This window comes from Cuculus canorus, chromosome 1, assembly GCF_017976375.1.
Source record: "Cuculus canorus isolate bCucCan1 chromosome 1, bCucCan1.pri, whole genome shotgun sequence".
NCBI classification, from domain to species: domain Eukaryota; kingdom Metazoa; phylum Chordata; class Aves; order Cuculiformes; family Cuculidae; genus Cuculus; species Cuculus canorus.
This window is the reverse complement of record NC_071401.1, coordinates 152,853,393-152,875,089: the sequence shown is the minus strand read 5'-3', so window position 1 is coordinate 152,875,089 and position 21,697 is coordinate 152,853,393. Positions and strand designations below refer to the sequence as shown.

Sequence of the window (21,697 nt, the reverse complement as noted above, 5' to 3'; positions counted from 1 at the left end):
TGACTGGAGACTGTGGTGAAAACTTAGGACAGCTCCGTGCTCCAGGTGTCCTTCACAGGGACTCGAATGACAGACTGTGAAAGAGCATACACGAAGTGTGACTGATGAAGAGGTGTAGTCAAGCAGGGACTGACCCTCGTGGTGGCAGAAAGAATTTATGTCATCCAGACCTTCATTCTATGAGAAGTTTTCCAACGGACTTTAGATCTTCAAAGCTTCTTTTTGTCAAAATGCTGCAAAGAGTGTGAGAATGAATTTATCAGGTAACATGGGCTTCAGAAGGGTGGAAATAATACTGTGGAGATCTTGATGCTCTGTCAGAAAGCAAGATGAACCTAAATAAATTGGGTTAAATCAGATTAAAAATCTCTGAGCCATGTTTTCCATCAAGTCTGGATCTGTAGCTTTGAGGAGCCAAACTTTGGCAGTAGAATGAAGGTCCTCCTGAAACAAGCCCTGCTGGGAGGAGGTAGGAAAGGTGATGACGTTACTGACCCTTTAGCTGAAATGTGATTTCTCAGAACTTCTGTTGTTGTTAGAAATACTCTTAATTGATTTTGACAATGAACTGCAGGAGCTGCTGCAAGTGTGGAACACAAGTCAGGAGAAGGCTGCATCACAGGCTGCAGACTTGAGCTTCTGTGTTCAGATCCATGCCTGCCCTGCCTCCTGCCTGCCAGCTCCAAGCCTTCCTGCCTGATGGGTGATTGAGGTCCTCCCCGGCAGCTCAGCCACGTGGCGGAGAACGTGTCTCCCAGCCAAACCTCTGCTTAAAGCAGAAGTATGCAGAAAGCTGAAGTGGCTTTTTTTTTAGTGGATGGGTAGGAAACTCTGAGCTGTGGTATTTGTAACACAGAGAAGAAGATTAGCTAGAGCTGTGTAATAGGAATTCCTTAATGTTTTGGAGGAGCATAAAGGAAGATAAATTTCATTCTTCTGGGGGGTTTATAGAGGGCTGTTGTAGCTTTTGAAAGTGTAGTAGGCCTCTAGGTGAGCTGTGAGGCTCTGTGTGTCACCATACAGAGAAAGTATCACATTATTCTGTGATACTTTCTTGCCTAAATATGGGAGAAAAGAAACTGGTGACAGGAAAGAATCACGTTTGATTGATGCAATTTAAATGCAGAGCTGTGATGAGCCTCCTGGCTATTATTCTGGCAATCCTAGCAGAAGAGCCTTAGCATGGGGCCAGGCCTCCTGCAGCCAGTCCAGCTGTGAAGTGGCTTGGGAATAGCCCTCAGCTGTTTCTGTCCCAGCTTTTCTTCTGGAGGTTATTGTGCCTGTGTGAGCAGCTCCTCTGCCTGCCTTGTGAGGTCAGGTGCATTAGTCCTGCTCTTGCAGAAGTGCATGGAGATGAGCCTGTTAATTAGATGTGATGTTGGTAGTGCCCAGTGGAAATGGAGCACAAAGCTGGAGGCAGTCACTCAAACCATCCCCTCTGTGATCAACAAAATCAACCACAGCTATGTAATGCAAGTAGTCACTGCATTGGTGCCAAATTCTGGGATTCTGAAAAGGCTTTATGTCGTGGATGTGTGAGGGGGAGCTATAAGAGCAATTTTCATTTTAAATGCTTTGAAGGAAGTTTTTCCACATATATCAGTCTTCCTGTGAATCTCTTAGTGCTTTTTGAAGGCCTAACAAATGAAGGGGCCATCAGATGACAATAAATATGTTGGCTGCTGTGGGCTACTACTCATGCTGTCATGGACTGCTTTTGAAGATTAACTCTTCCTGACAATTTAACAGGACACAACCAATGCTTAATTTGTGATGAGCTTTACCAGCCTGGATGCTTGACATTGGAAAGGATCACCCACAACAGACAAACATATTGCAGAGCACTGATTTGTTGGTGCCTGACTAGACCTGTCAGTTCTCAGTGTTGCTTACTCTTTGCTTCCAGTGGAGTGGGGCAGTTCAGATCCCTTCAAACAAATCAAAGTTAAACCCAAGTGCTGAGGTCTTGTGCTGAAGAACGTTTCTCAGGTTTAACAGTGACAAACTATGTCTGTGGGAAGTGCTCGCCCATCGGGGGAATGATTGTGTGGAGCCCATCTAGCAAGCTGGGTCTCCTCGTTTCCAAAGCTGTGAGTTTGTCGGGTTGCAGACAGACATCTGTTTCGAAGAGGCGTGTTTGTCCGTCTGTCTGTTCCCTGCAGTAGCTTCAGACTGGTGAGAAACAGTTCTGGTTCTTTGTGTCCTCATTGCTTTGGATCAAAACTTTTACATCTTCAAAGGAACAATTCACTTCTGTCTTCTTGTTTTCAGCTAATTGTGCTCCTTCTGTAGCAGCGAGGATTATAATCTTGGCTTCCTATATGCTCATGCTGCAGGATCTTCTTCCTCCCTGACCTCAGTTACAGTGTTAGACGTTTCACACATCTCATCTCTTAAAGAAGGCAGTTGCACCTTTGAAAATTAGAAGAAGTGGCAGAGTCTGCTGGAATCTTGTGGTGTTTTAGGTCAGCTGTCATTGATAGTAACCTGATCTATGGCAAATCCTTCCCTCCTTCTCCCCAGGGTGCCTGCTCTGCCCTTTGCCTGCCAGTGAGGCTGATATGATCCAAATTAACTTTTTCATCTCTTTGCATTTATTTTTTGAGTCATGAAAGATCCTCAGGAGCCACAGTATTAAATGTCATTTTCCTTCCTAACACTTTTTGTATTGTAGCAAACATTATCTTTTGATTCTTGACTGGGATCAGATGCCTTTTTTTTGCCATATTAGTGTGCAGCCCATCATGGGAATAACATGGAGCTGCACGGTCAGCAGAGGAGCACTCATTTTGATGTCTGCTGCAAAATGGTAACTCCTGCTCTAAATTACTTGGTGAGGTAATTGCTCATCTTCCAGGATATTTTGCTTCCTCTGTGTATGAGGTCTGTTAATAGGACAGGAAAGTACAAAGTAGTTTCTGGGCCAGATTGGGTTAGACTTCTGACTGGATCCTTTAGTTTTAGTGATATGCGAAGGGCAGTTGGGTTAGTGGTGAGGAACAGAGATTTAAAGTCCCAGGACTCACTGCTGGCAAAGCAGTTGGATGGTTGTCAGTCTCTGAACGACACTGCTGTGATTACTAGTTTGTATTTTTAATATAAATAGCATCTTTTTGGTAGTGCGGCTGATGGCTAGTCTTGAAGAAGGGATGCTGCTGCTTTTCCAGGAGGCTTTGGTCAGAAGGGACAGTTGATTGATCCACCTGTTCAGTAGGCAGCTGCTCTTCCTTGAAATACTGTCTGGAGGGAGGTTTTACTGTTTGACGGTTCAATTCTTCACTTTGGAGCCAATTTGTGCATATATAAAGCAGAGGAATGGGAGAGAATTTCACTGCTAGGAAACTGGCCATCCCGAGATGGCTATGCAGTGCTCAGATGCTGCATTGGTCCCTTCTCTTGACCAAGAGGACTGTGGATGAAATAGCAGGAGCTCTGGCTTGCGGTGGGAAAAATCACTCGTGCTGTACTGCAGGGCATAGCAAAGACCCAGCTGTTCCTTTTCAAAGGTCTAAAAAGCAAAAGTCTAAAAACAGCTGAAGTGAGACTGCAGGGAAATTTAGCAGTTTAATCCAAGATGGTCTGCAGATGGACATTGCTCAGCTGTCACACACCCTTGTGTGCGCTCCGCCATGTGAAAGGCGTGATGGGGCTGAACCATTTGGTGCCAAGCTTGTACTTGAAGCTGGGCCAGGATCCAGGTACAAGGAGTGTCTTCTTGTGCAGTCCAAGAGGGGTCTTTGAGAGCTTGTGACACATTAAGATTGCACGTTAGTTACGATCATCTTTTAAAATGTAAGCACCAGGAACGGCAGAGATGTTTCTCTTTTTGTATACTATTAATTACAGCCTTTAACTGGAAGGGAGATGCCCTGGTGCTGTTCAGTTAGCCAGGGCAGGCTACCTTGCACCTGTCACTTAGGATAACCCTTAGGCTGCTGCCTGCTCTTTATGAGAGTGTCTTTTGGCTTCCCTACACTCGCTGTAGACTTTAGTGAAGGCTTATCCATATATTGTGCAACCAGCAAATATCTTTTGTCTTTTAAATTTAATTAGATATGCAGGGGGAGCTGGTGTGGAAGTCCATTTTTGAGCATGGCTGTGGTTTTATGGACCTACAGATTTGATCCTGAGCAAGTGTTTTATATACTATTTTGATTTCCTTCAAAATTTACTGCAAAATTTTAGTTACCCCCTGAAATTGTCTTTTCCTAAAAAAAAAAAAAGTTTCTTTATAGGTGACAACATAGCTGAGCTCCTAGCTAAACCCCCAAGCTGTTAGCGCTATGAAAGTAAAAATAGCAGTACATGAGCAACACGCAGATGACGGCTGAGTAAATGAATGCATTTTCTGTTATGTCCTAAACCTGTTTTCTTGCCGATCTTATTTGTGCCAGTGGTGGCCAAGTTGTGTACATCTGTTAGCATCCCACAGAGAGCCCAGCAGAACTGCTAGCTACCAAGTAAATCCACTGCTGAATTTAAAGGAGGGAATTGTGGGGGAAGAGACAGGCTTCCATGCTTTCATGCTTTACCACATCCTGGTCAAGCTTTTGAGTTCGATGGTCCTGTTTTTTTTGTTCTTCCAAGGTGCAGTATTAAAAGATATAAGACCCTGTGGGGTCTTCAAGCAAATTATTTTCTCCCCGAGTGTGAGCACTACACCCAAAAGCCAGAAACCCCAGAAGAGGTGCAAGCCTAGCATGCAGTAGCTGTGTTCTGCACCTTGCTGGAAAAGAGAGCACCTTTTTACTTTTTACAGTGTTTTTTTGCTTGTTTGGAAAGTAACTGGAGCTGTGCTCATAAATATTTGAGCCTCTCAGGTGCCTATTGAGGACTGGAGGAAAGGGGGGCTGAGGGAGGGCAGGCAGTGCAGGAGTGAAGGGGCAGAACGAGGAGCGGCTCTGGCCATGTGTGATTGTCTCGTCTCTCTCATGCTAGTAGACTTCTCATTGGGATGAATGTGCTCTGAAATATTTATTGCCCTGTTGAAATATTCATAGGTGCAAAGGCAGCGCAGCCTGATGGCAGCAGCAGAGCCTCAAGGGACAGGGGCTGCAGCAGTCCCTGGTATTTCCTTTCAGTAATATGATAAAAATATATTAGAGGGAAAAAAAAATATAATCGGGCATTCCCGCACTGCAAGATTGACAGGAGCAGTCAGGCGTACATCTCGGTGTTTCCTCTTCATGCCAGAGACTTGTGTTTGCTCTCAGGCTTGTATGCTGGGGTGCTGCTCTTGGTTGCCAGATGCTAATGCTTTTTTTTCCAGGCCTGTATCCTGGAGTGAGCGTCTTTGTTTAGCCTGACACTGCGTGTGTGAAAGGGGATGTACAGAAGGGGAGACCGACTGGCTGAAAGGGTTTAAGTTTTGTGTAGCCTGTTCTCTTGTCTTTCTGTAGGTATGAGCAGACAGAAGGAAGGGGGAGAAAGACCTTTAATGCACTTGGCAGTGAAAGGTGGAGATCTGCTGGGAATTGTGGAGGGGTAAATTTCACGGGAACTCATGCAGTAATGTATTAATGGAGCTGCAGATGCTGACAGGCGTGCCTTCAAAATGAGATGCTCGTATCAATTTAGCTTTTAAGGTTTATTGATTTAGCTTCAGTAAAATACAGCAGTTTAAAAGTAGGACTACCAGTACCATGCAGTAGTTTTAATGTGAATATTTGGTATACTGTTGTTGTTAAACCCACACATGTTTTATGTGATCAAGGTATTGATGAGGTGGTGACAAGGGAGAGCAGCATGCTTTCAAAGTGGCTGCTGAGCATGGGGGTTGCAGGAGCTGTGTTAACAGCACTCAGCACAGGAGGAGCCACCTGAAAAGTGGTCAAAGTGCTGCTGGCCTCAGGCTTCACCTCTGAGCTGTGCAGGTGGCCTGTGTAGGGGAGAAGTCCTGTGGTGGTTTGTGGTTACAGCAAGAATTTGGTATGTTAGCTGGAAAGCCTGGGGGAAAGAGGCTTTAAAAGGATTTTGGAACAGAGGGGTAATCTTTCCTCAGATATTTGACAAATTATGTCTGTTTAAACCATCTTTATACTGGCTGACATGAGGACATACTAGAAGTTAAGCGTAAGCAAAGCAGGTAGTGACAATAACATATGCTATATGTCCACGCAACCTCTTGTTCTAGGATGAAGTGGCTTTCAGGTGCATTTTCAAGTTGCGTTTAATGTAGCGTAACTATGGGCTGCTGTGAAAAGAATAGTCCCCATCGTCTCTCTGCCCTGGCCATATGTTCAGCCTCCTCACCGCTTTGGGCATCATGCTTAGGCAGATATAAAGCAAGACAGTTTGGTTTATGACCAAACAGATGACTATTGTTTGAATTAATTTTCTGACTATGGCTGTGGCATGACTTGATCTCACAGCAGCCAAGGAGGGAAGCGGAGCCACTGCTTTTGAGGCCAGTTGGTGGTTTATCATATTAGGTGGTACACGAAACTGCACTTACACGTCTCAATAGCTTGTTCCTGTCCACAATGTGAAGTCATTTTAGTTATAAATGTGTCTGCTGCTTAGTTTAATCTGCTTTAATTTATGTGCATCGACTTCCACCAGCTCTTCTTAGGTTTCTAGAATATTGTCATATAGATCCAGGTTTAGATTCTCTCTTCTGCCTGTATGTGCATTGTAGGCCATTATGTCTCACTCAAGTACCTTTGTTTTGAATGACACAATGTTTTCAGCATGAAGGCATGAAGTGATGGCAAGGACTGAGTCCTTCTCACCTGCTGACTTAATGACTGTCATTTAGAAATCAGTAAACAAAATGAAATGGTGTCTTTTATTAGAGCTGAATTTATCAGACTCAGCTTCTGGCTGTTGGTTTTCTTGATGTCTTTGTTCATTAGATTAAATATTATTAGTGCCTACTTTTTTTTTTTTCCAGTCACTGTTACTGTACTTTCACAAAATTTTTAATTCCTCTTTTTGAAGTTTGTTTGTGGAAGCATATATCTTATTTTTCATCTGGCTGATGCCATGTACCAAAGTAGCAGTGCTTCCCACATCCTACTTGTTGGTAATACATCGAAATACTGTAGTCGATCTTTTTATCAGGCTACCGTGTATTGATGAGTTGATTCTCAGTGACCCTCTGCTCCTTTCCAGGACACACAGTGGAGGCTTCCATGAAAGTGGAAAACTCTTGGAACAAATGAGTAGCAGGAGATGGGAGAATGCATTGCTGGAATGGAAAGTAACTGTGGGAAGAAATATGCTTTTTTAAACCATCAAATTTCTGTTCTTGAGAGTGTGCCAAGTCCATCACAGATTTCCTGCCCCCCCAACACCCTGAGACCAGTTTGATATAGTATCGTTGCTGTGTTAATGAGTCCTGGTGCTCGAGTCACAGATGAGTTGCATTTGCTTCGGCTGGGGCTGTGCACATTTCATCCCTTATCTCCTGTACTGAATTCTGACCGTACCCATGAAAATGTGACAGGGCTGAGACATTCAGCTGCTTGCATTTTAAAAAAAGAGCCCCAAGAGGAGCTCTGGTTTTGTGTTTAAGTATGCTGTATACATCTCGTCCCCCACCTTTGCTCCATAGTCACGTCTGAACGCGCAGCTCCTCGCTATGCTTTCTGCCAGCTCTGCAGTTCTTTCTGAGGCATTCAGCACGCTGCAATTGATTCCAGATGTGCTCTCCCCTTCCCAGTGCTTTCTCCCTTCCTCGTCTTCCTCCTGTGCTGGCAGTGGAGGCAGGGCTGCTTTTTCACTCTGAGATGCTGGAATTAGTGCAAGCAGGCAGGAGGACTTTCCTGCTGGCCACTGTAATTGATGTAGTTGAAGGGGCCCCTATAAGAGCCCCAGTGAAGTTGCCGGACAGGGCTTTGAGATTTGTCCATCCTCCAGGAGCCAAGTCATCTCCGAACAGCAGCTCCACAACTTCCTTGCTGCCTTCAGCTCATTCCCCTTACAGAAGGGGAGAGGAGGACAGGGAAGCCTAATGCCAAAAGTGATCTTCAAAATCCTTCTTAGAGGAGTGCTGGATATAAGGAGAGATCTGGAAGAGTCTATTACAGATAACTGAGTCACATAGTAAGGGCTTTGAAAAATTCCGTGACTGAAGTAGATAGAAGTCTTTCTAAGGGGCTGAATGAGCTTCATGAGGATTTATACATTGAGGAAAGCAGTTTGAATTCTTGAGGTTGCAGGAATAACTCCCCACGTTCACTGAGATTTGGTGATATGCTTGCAGATACAGGGCGATAGTCCATTCACAGAGTAGGGATGTGGGATGAAACATTGCTTATCAATCCAGCTCAGGTACCTGATTGTGGTTGGACAAGCAGACACTGATTTTTAGAAATATGACGTCACCTACAGAGCTACTATCATCCTTGAAACAAAGCTGTCTGAAGCGAGCAGTCTGATTGCAGAATTTGCTGAGATCACAGTAGCTGCCACCCTGACAGGCTAGTCAAGAGTTACTCCCAGACATTGGGCGGTTTTCTTCTCTGTTACATTTCTAAGTTCTGCAGCCCTTATTTTACTGAGCAGCACCAGGAACCACTGGTTAGGGGTCAGGACTAAGGCAGAAAACCAACACAGGCAGGTTCTCTGTGCTGTCTTAGAGTCATGTACATGAGTGCCCAGGTTCCCTGATTGAAACATGAACCACTCCTGAAAGAGCAGTTACCACATTTCTTCCCCACCACCAGCCTCCGGTTCCTGCTGCCTCCCTGCGTGAGGATCCGCAGTCATGCAACTGTGAGTGTGATCGGTTTGCTAATCTGCTGAAAAGCTAATCGCTGTTAGCTTGGATTAAACATACGTGACACATCTGCAGCACAGTTTCTTAGCTGTGATTCATTTGTATTCTGGTCCAAAAGAAGAAACTTAACCCTCTATGCCTGATAGTAAAGCAATCTCACTTGTGTGAGAGCTGCTTCTGCCAGTCTGGGTACCTGCTCGATTAACGTATGACTGGATTCATAATATTTTAAGACTTTATTTTCATGCTGATTCATTGGAAGCTAGTTGTCTTATGAAAATCTTTTTTTCCCCCCAAGAACGTTTGACTGTGAGTGTGAAGTGGAAAATACTCACTTGGAATATTGCAGAGGTGGGAAGAACACAGCCAGGGTAGGTGCTAAAGGACTAGATCTGGAAGAAAAAATTGAACCTGAGCCTTTCTCTTACTCACTGGCTTTGCTGCTGAGATTGTATCCATCTTGATGACTTTTTCCTTTGCTCCACACTCCTGCCGCGTTCTCCCTAATAATTCTTGGAGGTAGTTTAATTCCTAATATGGAATGGAAACAGATGTTGAGACCTCAATGTCGTCTCTTGAAGCACAATTCTGTCTTTCTAATCAACCCCAGAGAGCATGAATTGATTGAAAGCATTTGTTGGGATGCCTTCGTGCCAGTAACATTCAATTGTTGGTTGGGGTTTTTTTTTTTTTTTTTTTTTTTTTAACAGGGAATAATATAGATTTTGGGAGCAGAAAGTGTTATTTAAAAATCTGAAAGGTACACGTTTCTGTCAGGTAAGTAGGGCTGGTAGGGTTCTGGGTCTTATTAACGTTATGTGACTCTAAAGCTTTGGCTATATCCAACAGGAAGCCTCTTTGCCCAGGGGCTCTTTGGTTAAGCGTGTGCGCATCCCGCACCAAAAGCCTGCATTTGTGCATTGAGATAGAGCAAAAGTTGACCATTACCAGGAATAATGACAACATGGGGATGAGTGAGTACTTCCTGTATATAAGATAAGACTATAATTTTCTTTCATCTTTCTTACAAAATAGAGGCTTGAACTTCTTCTCTGTAGAGTTCTTAAATGCATTAAAAAAAAAATAGAAAGGCCAGCTGTTTTATTTTACGGAACAGTTTTTGATGGCCTGGAATGATAGGCTGTGTATTAGAAGATAACTTGTTCTTCCCTTGCTGTACGTATCTGGGAGAAGGAAGGGGAAGATTATCTAATCTAGTGCAAACTTACACCAGGAAGCTGAAGAAAACATGCCTTTAAATGGTTACCTAGATGCAAGCTTAAGTGCAGGCATATTTTTTTTTCTTTGTGGAAGATTAGCTTATATAGGCTTAAGTTAACCATATGTGAAAAGCATTTCCTGAAATGATTGCATCTGATCTAAATTCAAAGAAAGAATGCTTACATATCAACTTTCCTCCATTTTAGCAAAATTAGCATAAAACTCCACCAAACGTTTGCAAATCCTCCACTCTGTGGAGGATTTGGGAGGAATTGTTCTTGTGCCCATAGTAGTAGAGTCAAAATCCCAGTATCCTTTTCTGTTAACCCTGTACGTCATAGATCAAATAATCAGGCTGCAGATGTGCAGATGAAACACAAACCCCTTATTACTGCGATCCTCTTCAAGGTGCTTTTGTGATCAGCCCACATCAAGAAAAGAGAGTGTTAATTTTAACACTCTGGGTCACCAGCCAGCCAGACACACCAGTCTTCCTCTCTGGAGTAACAGAAATGCCTTTGTAGTGAAGCCTGTAGGTGTCAGGTTAGGGTCACACCACCCCTCTGAATCCAGGAAAAGAACGTTTGTATAAAGATGAAGAATATGAGAAGATGGCTATATCTTTTGTATATCCTTTTCACCTCTAAACTTCCTCTCCATAGGCTTTCTACCCACTGCTCCCACTCAGAAAATAATTAGTAAAGAAGCGTCTGTGATGTAGAAAGTGTTATTACTGCATTTTAGGGTAAAGAGCTTGTATGATATTTGTGGGCATCTGCAGAGTTCACATGGCCAGGTGTGAAAATCAGTTCTGCTTTAGCTTAAACCAGAACACCAAGCCATCACTTTGTCTTCCCATACATCACTTTGGCTTATGTTTGAGTATTGTCATGGCCCTGAAGAGCAAAAGTACATTTTGAAGATCATGGCTTAGGTTCTACATCCTGTGAGAGCTTTGGCGTTTATCTCTGATGTAATGGCCCAGCCTGTGGTTTTCTGGAAGGGATAATGCTCCAGTTCCTAGTGGGTCTTGCAGAGTCCCTCATGCTGCTTTGTATCCGTCTGCATTTGCAAAGAAATTGCTTGCTGATATGTTTGTTATCAGTGGACAGATTGTGGGATAGCCTAGGGTGAGAGTTAATGCATACCGAAGACTGCGGCTCCCTGGCAGCCTGAGCTCATCCAGCTGCTGGTGCCCGTGGCCATTCCCTCTTCAACTTCTCTGCCTCTTCTCCTTTCTGGCTCCAGTTATCCTCCAAGTCTTTGCCAAGTCATTTCAGCACTCTTGACTGGGAACAAAACTAACCTGACAATAACAAAGCGATAATTTTTTTTCCCTGGGATATGTGCTGAAAGATCTCGGTGGAGGGTGGATGTAGCACCATAGCTGACAGGGAGAAAGGACAGGAACACACTGTTGGAGGTGGGACAGCAGTAGCTCCAGAGTTCCTCAGCTGTAGAGCTTCCTCAGCTTCTTCTGGAGCTGTGGCCACGAGACCTTATTACAGCCTTCCAATACTTAAAGGGGGGCCTACAGGAAAGCCGTGGAGCAGCTCTTTCTCAAGAGTGTAGTAATAGGATGAGGAGTAATGATTTTAAGCTGAAAGAGATTTAGATTAAATATTAGTAAGAGTTTTTTTTACTGTGAGGGTGGACAGGTTGTCCGGAGAGGTCAGGGATGCCCCATCCCTGGAGATGTTCAAGGCCAGGTTGGATGGGGCACTGAACAACCTGATCTTGTGGGAGGTATCCCTGCCTATGACAGAGGGATTGGAACTGGATGATCTTTAAGGTCCCTTCCAGCCAAAACCATTCTATGAGTCCCCCAGGAGTCCTGCACAAGGAGTCTTGTGAGTGGAGGCTATGTTGGAAGGGGAGTCTATAACAGCAAACTAAATTTGTGTTGAGCTGTGGGAAGGGGCAGAGGAGAAACCCAGCCCATGTTCCTTATTATTTTTATTTTCTTGCTCCTGCAGCAGCAGGGTTGTATGGTAGACCCTTCCTCTCTTGCTCTGCATACAGTCAAGGATCAGTGTGTGGCCTCTTCTGCCAGAGCCCCGTGTCACATTTTCCTCCCTGACAGGAGGCTGTGACCTTGGTTGGAGGATGGACAGTGCAGTCCTCGTGTCCCCCTTGCTCACAAGTACCCCTTTCATGGATCCTTTTCATGCGGAGAGCTGAGGGCAGGCAGTGGCTCCAGGTTGAACGGTTGTGCCAGGCTCTTCAGATCCCAGCTACAAACATTTTCGCTGTTTATGAAAGGGATTAGATTAGCGCAGAGAGCAAACATTCGTAGCCTGGAACACACTGGTCTTCACAAACAGGTTAATTGCCTTCTTTTGGCTGCAAGTCAGTTGCTTTGAGGTTTCATAAAATGAGTTCAGTGAAGGCATACCTGTTAGAAACCTCATTTCACTAATAGACATATACTAACATGTATCCCAATGGTTTGGAGGTTACCAGAGTTGAAAGGCATACTTAAGAGATTATTTGATGTTCACGTGCTGTAGCATTTCTCTGCACCTTCCTCTGATGCTCACAGTAAGGTTATGGACAGCACGGTTTACCTTGTGGCAGTTTACATGGAAATGTCTCTACAGAAATTGTACCAGTTTAGATTTACCAGGATTATAAATCGTATTTGGTTAGTTATGCTTTAACGTCAATGCATGTATTGGTGTACTGATACAGAAGGGATCTGGAGCTGCATTGTTCTAAGGCTCCTTTCATATCCCTATAATTACACCCGTTTCTCTAATGAGCAAAACAAAACCAGCTCTTCACAAAGCAGACTGATCTCTGACAGTTTTATGGAAGTAGGAGGCCTTTGTGTGCATTTCTGGTGTTCTTGGCGCTGTTGACGCTTCAGTGCCGTGATCTTGGATCACCACCTGCTGTCTGCTGAAAGAATTCATCCTACATTGCATTTGTTAAACCACGTTGCTCCTCTTTGAGGCATGGTCCCCAGTTCCCACCTTTCTGCAACGTACAACTATGTGCGGTTGCTTACCGTTCCTGCGCTTAACTTGGAGCTACAAAATTTGTTAATTAGGTTAAAGCTGCATAAACTCTTAGAAATATGTCCCCATTAGGGGTTTTTCACTGGTTTAGCTAATTTGTGTTTTGTAAACAAAATGTGGGCTGGGTTTAGACTGAGCTGCCGGCACAACCCTGACCTAAGGAAGGAAGTTGGCACCTGCGAGGGTGTGACTGGACCTTTTGTAGGGCTGAGAACAGGGGCCTGAAAAGGGACCCCAGGCGTGTATCCCATATCCCTCTTGTGCCTTGAGGGCTTTGATGCTGATGAATCAGATGTCAAGATCTTGCAAGAGGGGAGCTGCTTTGAATTCCTAACTGCTGTGGATGAGTGATTTTTCTGGGAGCAGGGCAACAGAATGAATAGGAAATACAGAAATGCTGTTTTTCTTTGAACTACAGGGCACCATATATCATACTGGAGGGTTTTTTTTCCTTTTTTGAAGGAGCATGTGTTAATTATACTGAGTTCCAGTTGCAGGGAACAACCTTTCCCAGTTTAATGATGTGAGGTGGCAGCTAATATGGCTGGTGCATGGCGGCACAAAGTCATGGAGGGAAGTCATTAAGCTGGAACTGCTGAAATTATTCCTGCAGCCAAATATCCCTCAAGCTCCCCTCCTGGAGACTGCCAGCCACCCTGCATTGTGGCTGACAGAAACGCGTGTGTGCTCCTGAATGTTGGTTAGGTTTATTTTGTGCCATCACACAAGTTGAAGCCGGCAATAGGTTTTGTGGGGAGCTGCAGCCGGGCTTTCCTAGTCTTGTGACTGCAGCCTTGCATCTGTTTGAGGATGGTGACTACTCTTGGACATATCCATCTGAGTCTGTCCTTCGTTTGAGTCGGTGTTGAAGAGAATTTAATGAGCTAAACCAGGCAGGACTGACTATGCAGTGAGGTATGTAGCTGAGATTGTATAGACAAAATACTTTCAGAGGAGTCTTTCTGTTACGTATGTATATTCATGAGGAAAGTGAGAGGCTTTCTCCATGTTCTTTGTACCTTCTGAGAAGTGGAAGAAGCAACATCTCTGACTGCAGGATTTATTTTCCCTGGTGGGTTAGAAGTAGGGAAGGGAGTTCAGATTCTGTGTTTGAAGGTAAATGGGATTTTTTTTTTTTTTTTTTTTTTGGTGTGTGTTAGTTCTTGAAAAGATGAAGTGTTGTGTAAATGTTGAAATTCGGTAGAATAACAGGAGGTGGAATCCCCTCTGGGTTTGGAGGATATCAGTATGCTGTGAAACCTGCAGAGATCTCCTCGGGAGTCCTTTTCTGCAGACACTGGTGGAAACAGAAGAAAAGTAATTCTAAAGCATCAAAGGAAATTAAAATTACAAAAAAAAAATCAGATGGGAAACGTGTACATAATCATATCAAGAGGAAAAAAAATTAGAGATACAGATACTCCACAGGATAATGCAGCCTGGACAAGCATAATGGTGATAGATCTAGAGATAACCCAAGACACTAAATTAAGGATACATTTGTAATAAAAGATAGGATTTTTGCATATTAGTGCGATTAGGAAAAAAAAAAAAAGGGGGACGTGGCAATGGTATTAAAAACATTTCATTCTGCACCAGAAATCCTTTATTTGAAAATCTTAGAAAGGTCAGAGAGAAGTAATAAATAAAGTTGCTAGGATATTTTGGCTTGCAAAGTGTGATTAAGCTCAAATCTGTATTATCAAAACATCACAGGCAGTGGAAGAGAAGGCGAGCATTTTTCATCCTTCAAGCATTTGTAGATAACTGAAGAAGGGAGAGAAAATATTTAAAACTTTGAAATGCATTTAAATTAGAAGGAAGGGTATTAACTGAGGGGTAAAAGTGTTGAAAATAAGATTATATAAGATTTATGGGTTGACGTTTTAAGTAGTCTAAGAGTAGATTAAACAAAACAGTGGACTTTGTCCTTTGGGGAGCAGCCCTGCACCACTGGGAGGATAGCAGAATAGATTTTGATTGTAGTTAATTAGCAGTCTCTTCTACCTATCCAGGGTATGACCACCTTCTAACTCCAGCTTGTTCTAAGAAAATTGGAAATACTTTCAGCTACTGCATCTTTCCTGGGATTACCCTACTGATTTTTGAAGTTCTTTTTTTAAAAAGGGAAATCAGTTTCATATTTGGCTCCTGTGTTAAATCAAGAAATGGGCAGGCAGCCTGGGCTGTATGGAATCCCGCAGGCACTTGGATATAGTGAGCATCGTAAGCAAAAGCGTTTACAAAGGAGGTGGTGTGTGGAAGGGGTAGAACTGTCGTGACAGGGCATAAATACTCCGAGTAGGTGGGTGATGTGGTTGCTAATACCTGGTTTTCAGTGGGATAGCCATCACTCAGCCTCTCCTCCCTCCCATTGTAAAACTTGCTCTGCAGTTCTTGATGGTGGTTTATGTTGTGTCAGAAGCTCCCTGCTTTGAAGCTGAGAATGGCAGAGGAGTGAGCAGAAGTGGAGGGCTGGTAGAACTGCCCTCCTTTTTATGGGGGGGAAAAGAGCCCCTTGTCCTTCTTTCAGAAAATGTGCTTGGTGTGTAAAAAAACCTCTGCAGAGCTGCTTGCATGTGATACAGGGCTGCAACTGCTCAGGGGAGTGCGTGCAAGGAACCGAGCACTGGCCGTGGCTGGCACGCTTGCCTGAATTTTTCTTTCTCAGATGATGCTGCAGAGTTTTGTGTTTCTTCAGGCAGCAAGACTTTGCAGCAGCTGGACTTTAGTTAATGAAACTGCCTGTTGTTCAGCGTGGGCCAAGGCTGCAGTTCAGCTCCGCTAAGTGGTATTGAATGCCCTTCCCTCTCCTTCTCCCGAGCTGCGGGAGCGCGTGGCCACGTGGCCCCCAGGGGAGGCAGAGCAGATAGACTAATGGCAGAACAAATTTGGGATTCAGCCAGTGTCTGAATGACCCGGTGCTGGCTGGAGGTATGCTGCATTTATCATTGTTTCCTTCGCCCGGAAGAGAAAGCTGCAGGTAGGCTGATAAAGGGACTGAAAGGTTTGTCCAGCTTGACTGGAGGTCTGTCAGCCCTTGCACGCTCTCTGCTGAAAGGCTGCTTGGTAATTCCCACTTTGCCTTTCCTATCCGCAGGATAAGGTCTGCTTCAGTTTTACTCATTGATTTAAATATACTGGTGTCAGAATAGGCTCGAGCACCTCTGGGCTTTGTAGGGGAGGACCTGGGGCTGGAATGGCAGCCAAAATTTAAAATCAGGATTAGTTTGTTGACACACACATAAATCAAACAGCCCTCCTATCATAAATCTTTTCTGTGGATTTTTTTTTTTCCCCTGCTGCGGCAGTGGAAGCAGTAGGAGCGGTGCAGCAGCCTGAGCTTGCCGGGGTTGGGCTTCAATGTCAAGGTGGTTCTCCTTCCCGGGTGGCTGAATGCAGCTCCTTGCCTCCCCCTCGGTGAGAACTCTGCAGGGGCTGCATGCTTTTGTGTTTGCTTCGGGTGCTTTTCAGATGTGGTGGTGTAGGATTTTTATTGTCTTTTGGGGATAACTTCTGCATGGTCGTTTGTCTGTTGGTGTTGGCTACATATAAGGCAGTGCTAAAAGCTGCTGAAAAGTCCACTGTCCTACCGTAGAGTGGGTAATCAATGCCTTATGTGACAGTAGTGATGCTCAGGACTGAGGAAGGGCGTGTGCGCTCTAGGATTATGGTCTCAGCTCAGTTCCCCACAGCTCTTCAGTGTCTTCTGCACAGCCAACATGAAACAAATGGGATGTTCCAGCAATTGATACCTGAGCACCTGCGCTCTATACTTAATGCTGCCAGAGCAAAGGAGAGGGCTGCCACACAGATGGAATTGTACTTCTATTACTGTAACACAGCAGAGGAGAGTGTGCTCTGAACCATGTGGTGTGCTTGCTGGTGAGCAGAGCCAGGAGGGTCAGGCTGGAGGAGATGGACCCAGATACAGTACTTTAAGGGATATTAAAGAACCCTGTTCTTCTCTCTGTTTTTCCTTCTCTGTTCTGTTGTTTCAGTGCGTCCTTCTCCCATCAAAATAATGCCTTACCGTAAAACCTTGTATGAGATTACAGGGGTATGCAAGTTGCAATTCTCATGGTTTGTTCTCCACACGCTACCTGGTAGCAAGAAAGATTAAGAAAACAGTGCTGTGGCTCAGGGGAGTGAGGTGTGCTCTATTTGATATAGAAAGATAATAGAAGACTGTGCAAGACTGTGACCATGAGTGGGATGTTCACAAGAACATGTATGTGTGTATGATTTCTGAGGCTGATGTTTTGATCCATCTTCTGTAATATAAAGCTGTTTTCTCCTTTTCTTTTTCTTCAGGGTAACCAGGAGCCAGCAGCAACTCCTGATGCAATGGTGCAGCCATTCACCACAATCCCATTTCCGCCACCCCCACAGAACGGGATTCCCACAGAGTATGGGGTGCCACACACTCAGGACTATGCAGGCCAGACCAGCGAGCACAATCTGACACTCTACGGAAGTACGCAGCCGCATGGAGAGCAGAGCACGAACACGGCCAGCACGCAGAATGGATCTCTTGCAGTAAGTGCAGAAGGATGCAGAGCCAGGAGAGCAGCACGATGCTTTGGGGAAAAGCAGCCATTGATTAGATTGCTAACTACTTCTTAAACAAATCTGCAGTAGACTTGAAAAGGAAAATTTAAACAAAACGTAGCTTCTGACCTTCCATTACTAGGTTTCTATCTTTCCTCTGGTGCATATTCCTCTCGTAAGTAGGTGTCTACGAAGGGCAGTAGTAGCTGGGATCATGTTGTTATTACCATGGTGGTATTGTCCGAAAACAGTCCTTTACAAAAACGCTAATTACCTTGAGTTAAATGGTGAATGATTCGGATGAATGTGATGAAGACAAATTCTGGAAGCTTGATGGTATGAAGTGCTAGAGTGAGCACATGCATCGCAGGTATAATCTCAATGTGTTTCTATTTGCAGGAAGCTAGCAGAGTAGAAAAATACTTTTCTTTAATAGTAGAAAAATACTTTTCAGGGAGCAAAGATGGGAGAGGACCTCTCAGCTACTGGGCATCCATTTGCCAAACAAAGATTTTCACATTATATTTTTTTTTCTTTCTTCTTCCCATGGCTTGGAACTGGCACTGGGCAACATGCTGGCAGATTATCCCAGGAAAAGCTTTATCCACCCCATAAGCCACTTGTTAAGACTTAACTTCCTAATAAAGAGCCTTATGGTGAGAGCCTTCAGTGCTCAGGGACGGATTTAATCTGTTAATGCTTTCAGTTTTACTTGTAGTTGGGTGTTTGGCTCTTGGAGGTTATTTTTCCCCCTGTTAAGTACTGAGTGATTTCAGTGCCAACGATTGGAAGAACTGATAGTGCCAGTTCGAGCATGCATGGTTCCCAGCGTGCACCTCTGCTGCTTCTACAGTGGGCATTGGCTGCACAGTTGACACCAATGGATTTGATTTGATAAAATATCCTCAGGTTCATTCTGGGAACACCACAACTTCAGCTTCTTGAAAGAAAAAAAAAAAAAGAGTAGAACCCCGTAAAGCACATTGATAGTACGTAAAAGGAACTTCGGGTGCCTTTCTCAGCAAACACAGATGTAGATGAGAAGAGATCAGGCTGCAAATGAAACTTAAAACTGGTGCGGTGTGCAGAAATGCAAGTCATCATTTTAGTACCAGATTGTCTGATGTCCTTCCAACCCATAAGATCTGGGCTCATTTCTCCAGCAAACAGCTACCTTGAGTGCTGCCAGTTGGATGGGGAAGCTGGAAACAGGGAATGAAATGGGGCAGTGGCTTTCCCCATGTATTTTTGCTGTTCCCATCCTTGCCCAGAGCTTAAGAGTGTTTCTTTTTAATGGAAGTGATGTGAGCCTTGACCCTGGCTGTAAGTTCTTGCCAACCCTCCTGCTCCTCTTCCATATTAGGAGCCATCTCTGCAGCGCTGCAGGGCTGAGCGCTGTGTTTCATCAACTGATGCGGGCTCTAAGGAGCCTACAGCGCATGGGGTGGTGTGGCACAAAGGCTGGCTAGCCTGTGAGGAGGGACTGGGAGCCCATCTGTGTGGGAGGGAACGTTGCTGGGAGACTGCTGGGAGGCAGCAGTGTTGCCAGGAGGCTGCGAAGGGAGCCCAACTGGCAGAGGTTATCTGAGAAACAGGCTGAATAACACATAATGATTGTACTGGCTGTTGAAAACAGGTGGGCATGTCTGGTCTGACCATTTGACGGGGTTAAAGATGTGCAAGCTGAGTGTGTAGAGCTGGGCTTTCAGAGCATAGCTAGCAGGGAGAGGGTAAAGGGTGCAGATGAGCGTGCCACTGTTGCTGCTGTGGCTGGGACTGGTCAAACACAGAGCACGCCAGATGGTGGCACATGAAGAAATCCAGAGGGGAGGGGGAAAGCACCTTGGCCAAGGGCTTTTCACATGACAGACTTTCACATGCACAGGGAGGTCTTGGATCATCTGTGTCCCTTTATCTTAAATGGAGCAGAACAGGTTGGTTGTTTCACCTTAAACATCTACAGCTAACATCAGGCATGTTGTCCGTTACATATGCTGGTTATTACTTGTTGGACATATACGTTCAATCCATGTGGACTAGACTGCTATTCTTTAAGACATCTTTTCCTTTAACCATTTTATTGTGTTGCTCAAACAACAGTGCTAACTTTAATAGAGCAGAAAGTCGTGGCGGGGGATACATGATCCTTCCCTCCTGTTACTGTGACTGACAAGCGCAGCTGCTACCGTGTGTAAAGGCGATACCCCAGACCAAACAGCTGGCAAATTTTTTAGCTGCTGACTTGCAGCCTGTGCTCCCAAGGGATGATTCAGAAATTCCTTCAGCCAGACAGATAAGGTCTCTCCTTGCTTTTAAGAACAAGGCCTGCGCTTGGTCCAGTTGGCAGCGCAAAGCGAGATAGAGAAAGGTATGCTTAGATGGTGGGGATTTCCTGCTTTTCAGGCTTGTATCCTTTAAGGTCAGTTGCAAGAGTAAGAGAGAATATGGAGTGGCTTAAAGGTCCCTCAAGGAAAGGGGAGTTTCGTGTTATAAAATGTTCTGCAGCAATGTAATGGGGTCTGTAACAGGGTCCCTAGCACACTGCATTGGGAGCACCTTGTCATAGAAACTTGGCAGACTCTGGCAGGCAAGTCAGATTGAAAGATTTGAGATTATCAGGGCTGACTGAGTTAACAGACGGTAGTCTAGAAGCCTGAAATCAAGCATCAGCACTGAACTTAAGTAAAATAACCTTTGAGAGTTGAAGTCCGTGCTTTCCTATGCAGCATAAAATCCCAGAGTGAAGGGACATGACTGTTTTGTGTCATCAGCTAAGGATGAGCTTGGTTCTGGAGGTCCGAGTGTGGTGGAAAGCATTCAAAGCTCTCAGAGCAGGGGACTGGAAAACAAATTGGCACAATAGATGGTGTAATGCAAACAGTGTGTTGGAATCTTTTTTTATTTTAGGATCAAGCCTCATCTGTGGGGCTTTGTTTCTTGCCTGACATGTGAGTCTCCGGGTCTTCATCTCCAAGCATCTGTCCTTTCTCTTGCTACTATCCCAAAGCACAGCTGAAAAACCTGGATTAAAAATAGACTGAGGTACCGGACCATATTTGGCCTACTTGGTCTGCCTCTTGCCGCCTGTCTCCTAAACTGCTGACGCTCTGCATTTTACTTCTTATGGTGCCGGGTCACCTGCTTTCTTCCCCCTTCCCCCTTCTTAGTTTACATTAGTGCGCATATCCCTAATGGAGACACCCAGCACAGATAGCTGGAAGTGGAGATGCTAATTAGGCTGCAGTACCTCTGGCAGTTGAGCTGATCTGAAGATTTCACTGCTGTCAGAAAGGAGAGATGTGGCTGCAAGCGCAAACTCCCACTCCTGTTTACTGGCTCTGGCATTCTTTACGTGAGCCACTTTAATTCACTGACCTGGCAGAAAGCTGTCCAATTCTTTAGCTGGGTTAATGAATTGGAGCAGCTCTTCGAGGGATCCAGCAAATGCTGTTGTTGCAAGGTAGCGTATGGAGTGCATGGCCAGAAGCCGAGAGCAATTGTCAGCTCACTGCATCTCCTGGTACTCTACCCGCAGAGGGAAGATTAATCATCCACTAAACTCAAAAAGCTTGCTTGATAGTAAATGCAATGCACTTAATACTGTGTGCTGATTATTCAACTAATTTCTCTTGTTAATGTCAGAGGGAAGAATTTGTGTGTCCCTATAAATTACGGAATGCAGCTGGAGGTATAGAAGCAGAAGAATAAGTTTATGTAAATTACTTGGCGTGAAAATGGCAGGTGCTGTCACCTTGCTGTTACATTGTCATGAACCAATATAAAGCATTATTTAATTATAGAGCATCCAGTTTCTTGGCTTCTTGATGGCCATACTGAGATGTATTTAACACATCTGATATACCATAAAGGAATATTAGCTTTCTGATTTCTTAAAGGAGGGACATCTGAGGTGGAGGACCCCTATGCATCGTGTTCAGAAGCAAGAAGGAAGCTGCTCGGTCATGTCTGTGCCCCATACATCTAGCAAGGGTTTGGAAAGGAGGGACCCAATGGCATCAAGGGTTCCTCAGCTGACTTTTGTAACACATGGATAATGTTATAATGATGACTTTCCCTTGGGTGTTTCTTGCCTAGTCTGCGATTGCAGAATTTTCCTCTGTAATTATTTTTCATCACTTTAGTAATTAAAGCAATTGCTCATGTGAGGTATTTCAGGTGGAGA

At 44.5% G+C, this 21,697-nt stretch overlaps 1 protein-coding gene across 30 annotated transcripts in view; it reads left to right on the top strand.

The window, feature by feature from the left end:
- RBFOX2 (RNA binding fox-1 homolog 2) overlaps positions 1-21,697 on the top strand; it is a 175,566-nt gene that overhangs the window by 97,523 nt on the left and 56,346 nt on the right. For 29 of the 30 annotated variants that reach the window (XR_008452095.1, XR_008452151.1, XR_008452136.1 and 26 more), the window contains one exon: positions 17,278-17,502. Coding sequence is in view for 21 of the 30 variants with exons in the window: in XM_054078545.1 (XP_053934520.1) it covers positions 17,278-17,502 (225 nt within the window). In the remaining 9 variants the exon portion in view is untranslated. Of the gene's footprint in view, positions 1-16,268; positions 16,384-17,277; positions 17,503-21,697 lie in introns of those variants that run through there. The other variant, XM_054078934.1, reaches the window with a different exon arrangement.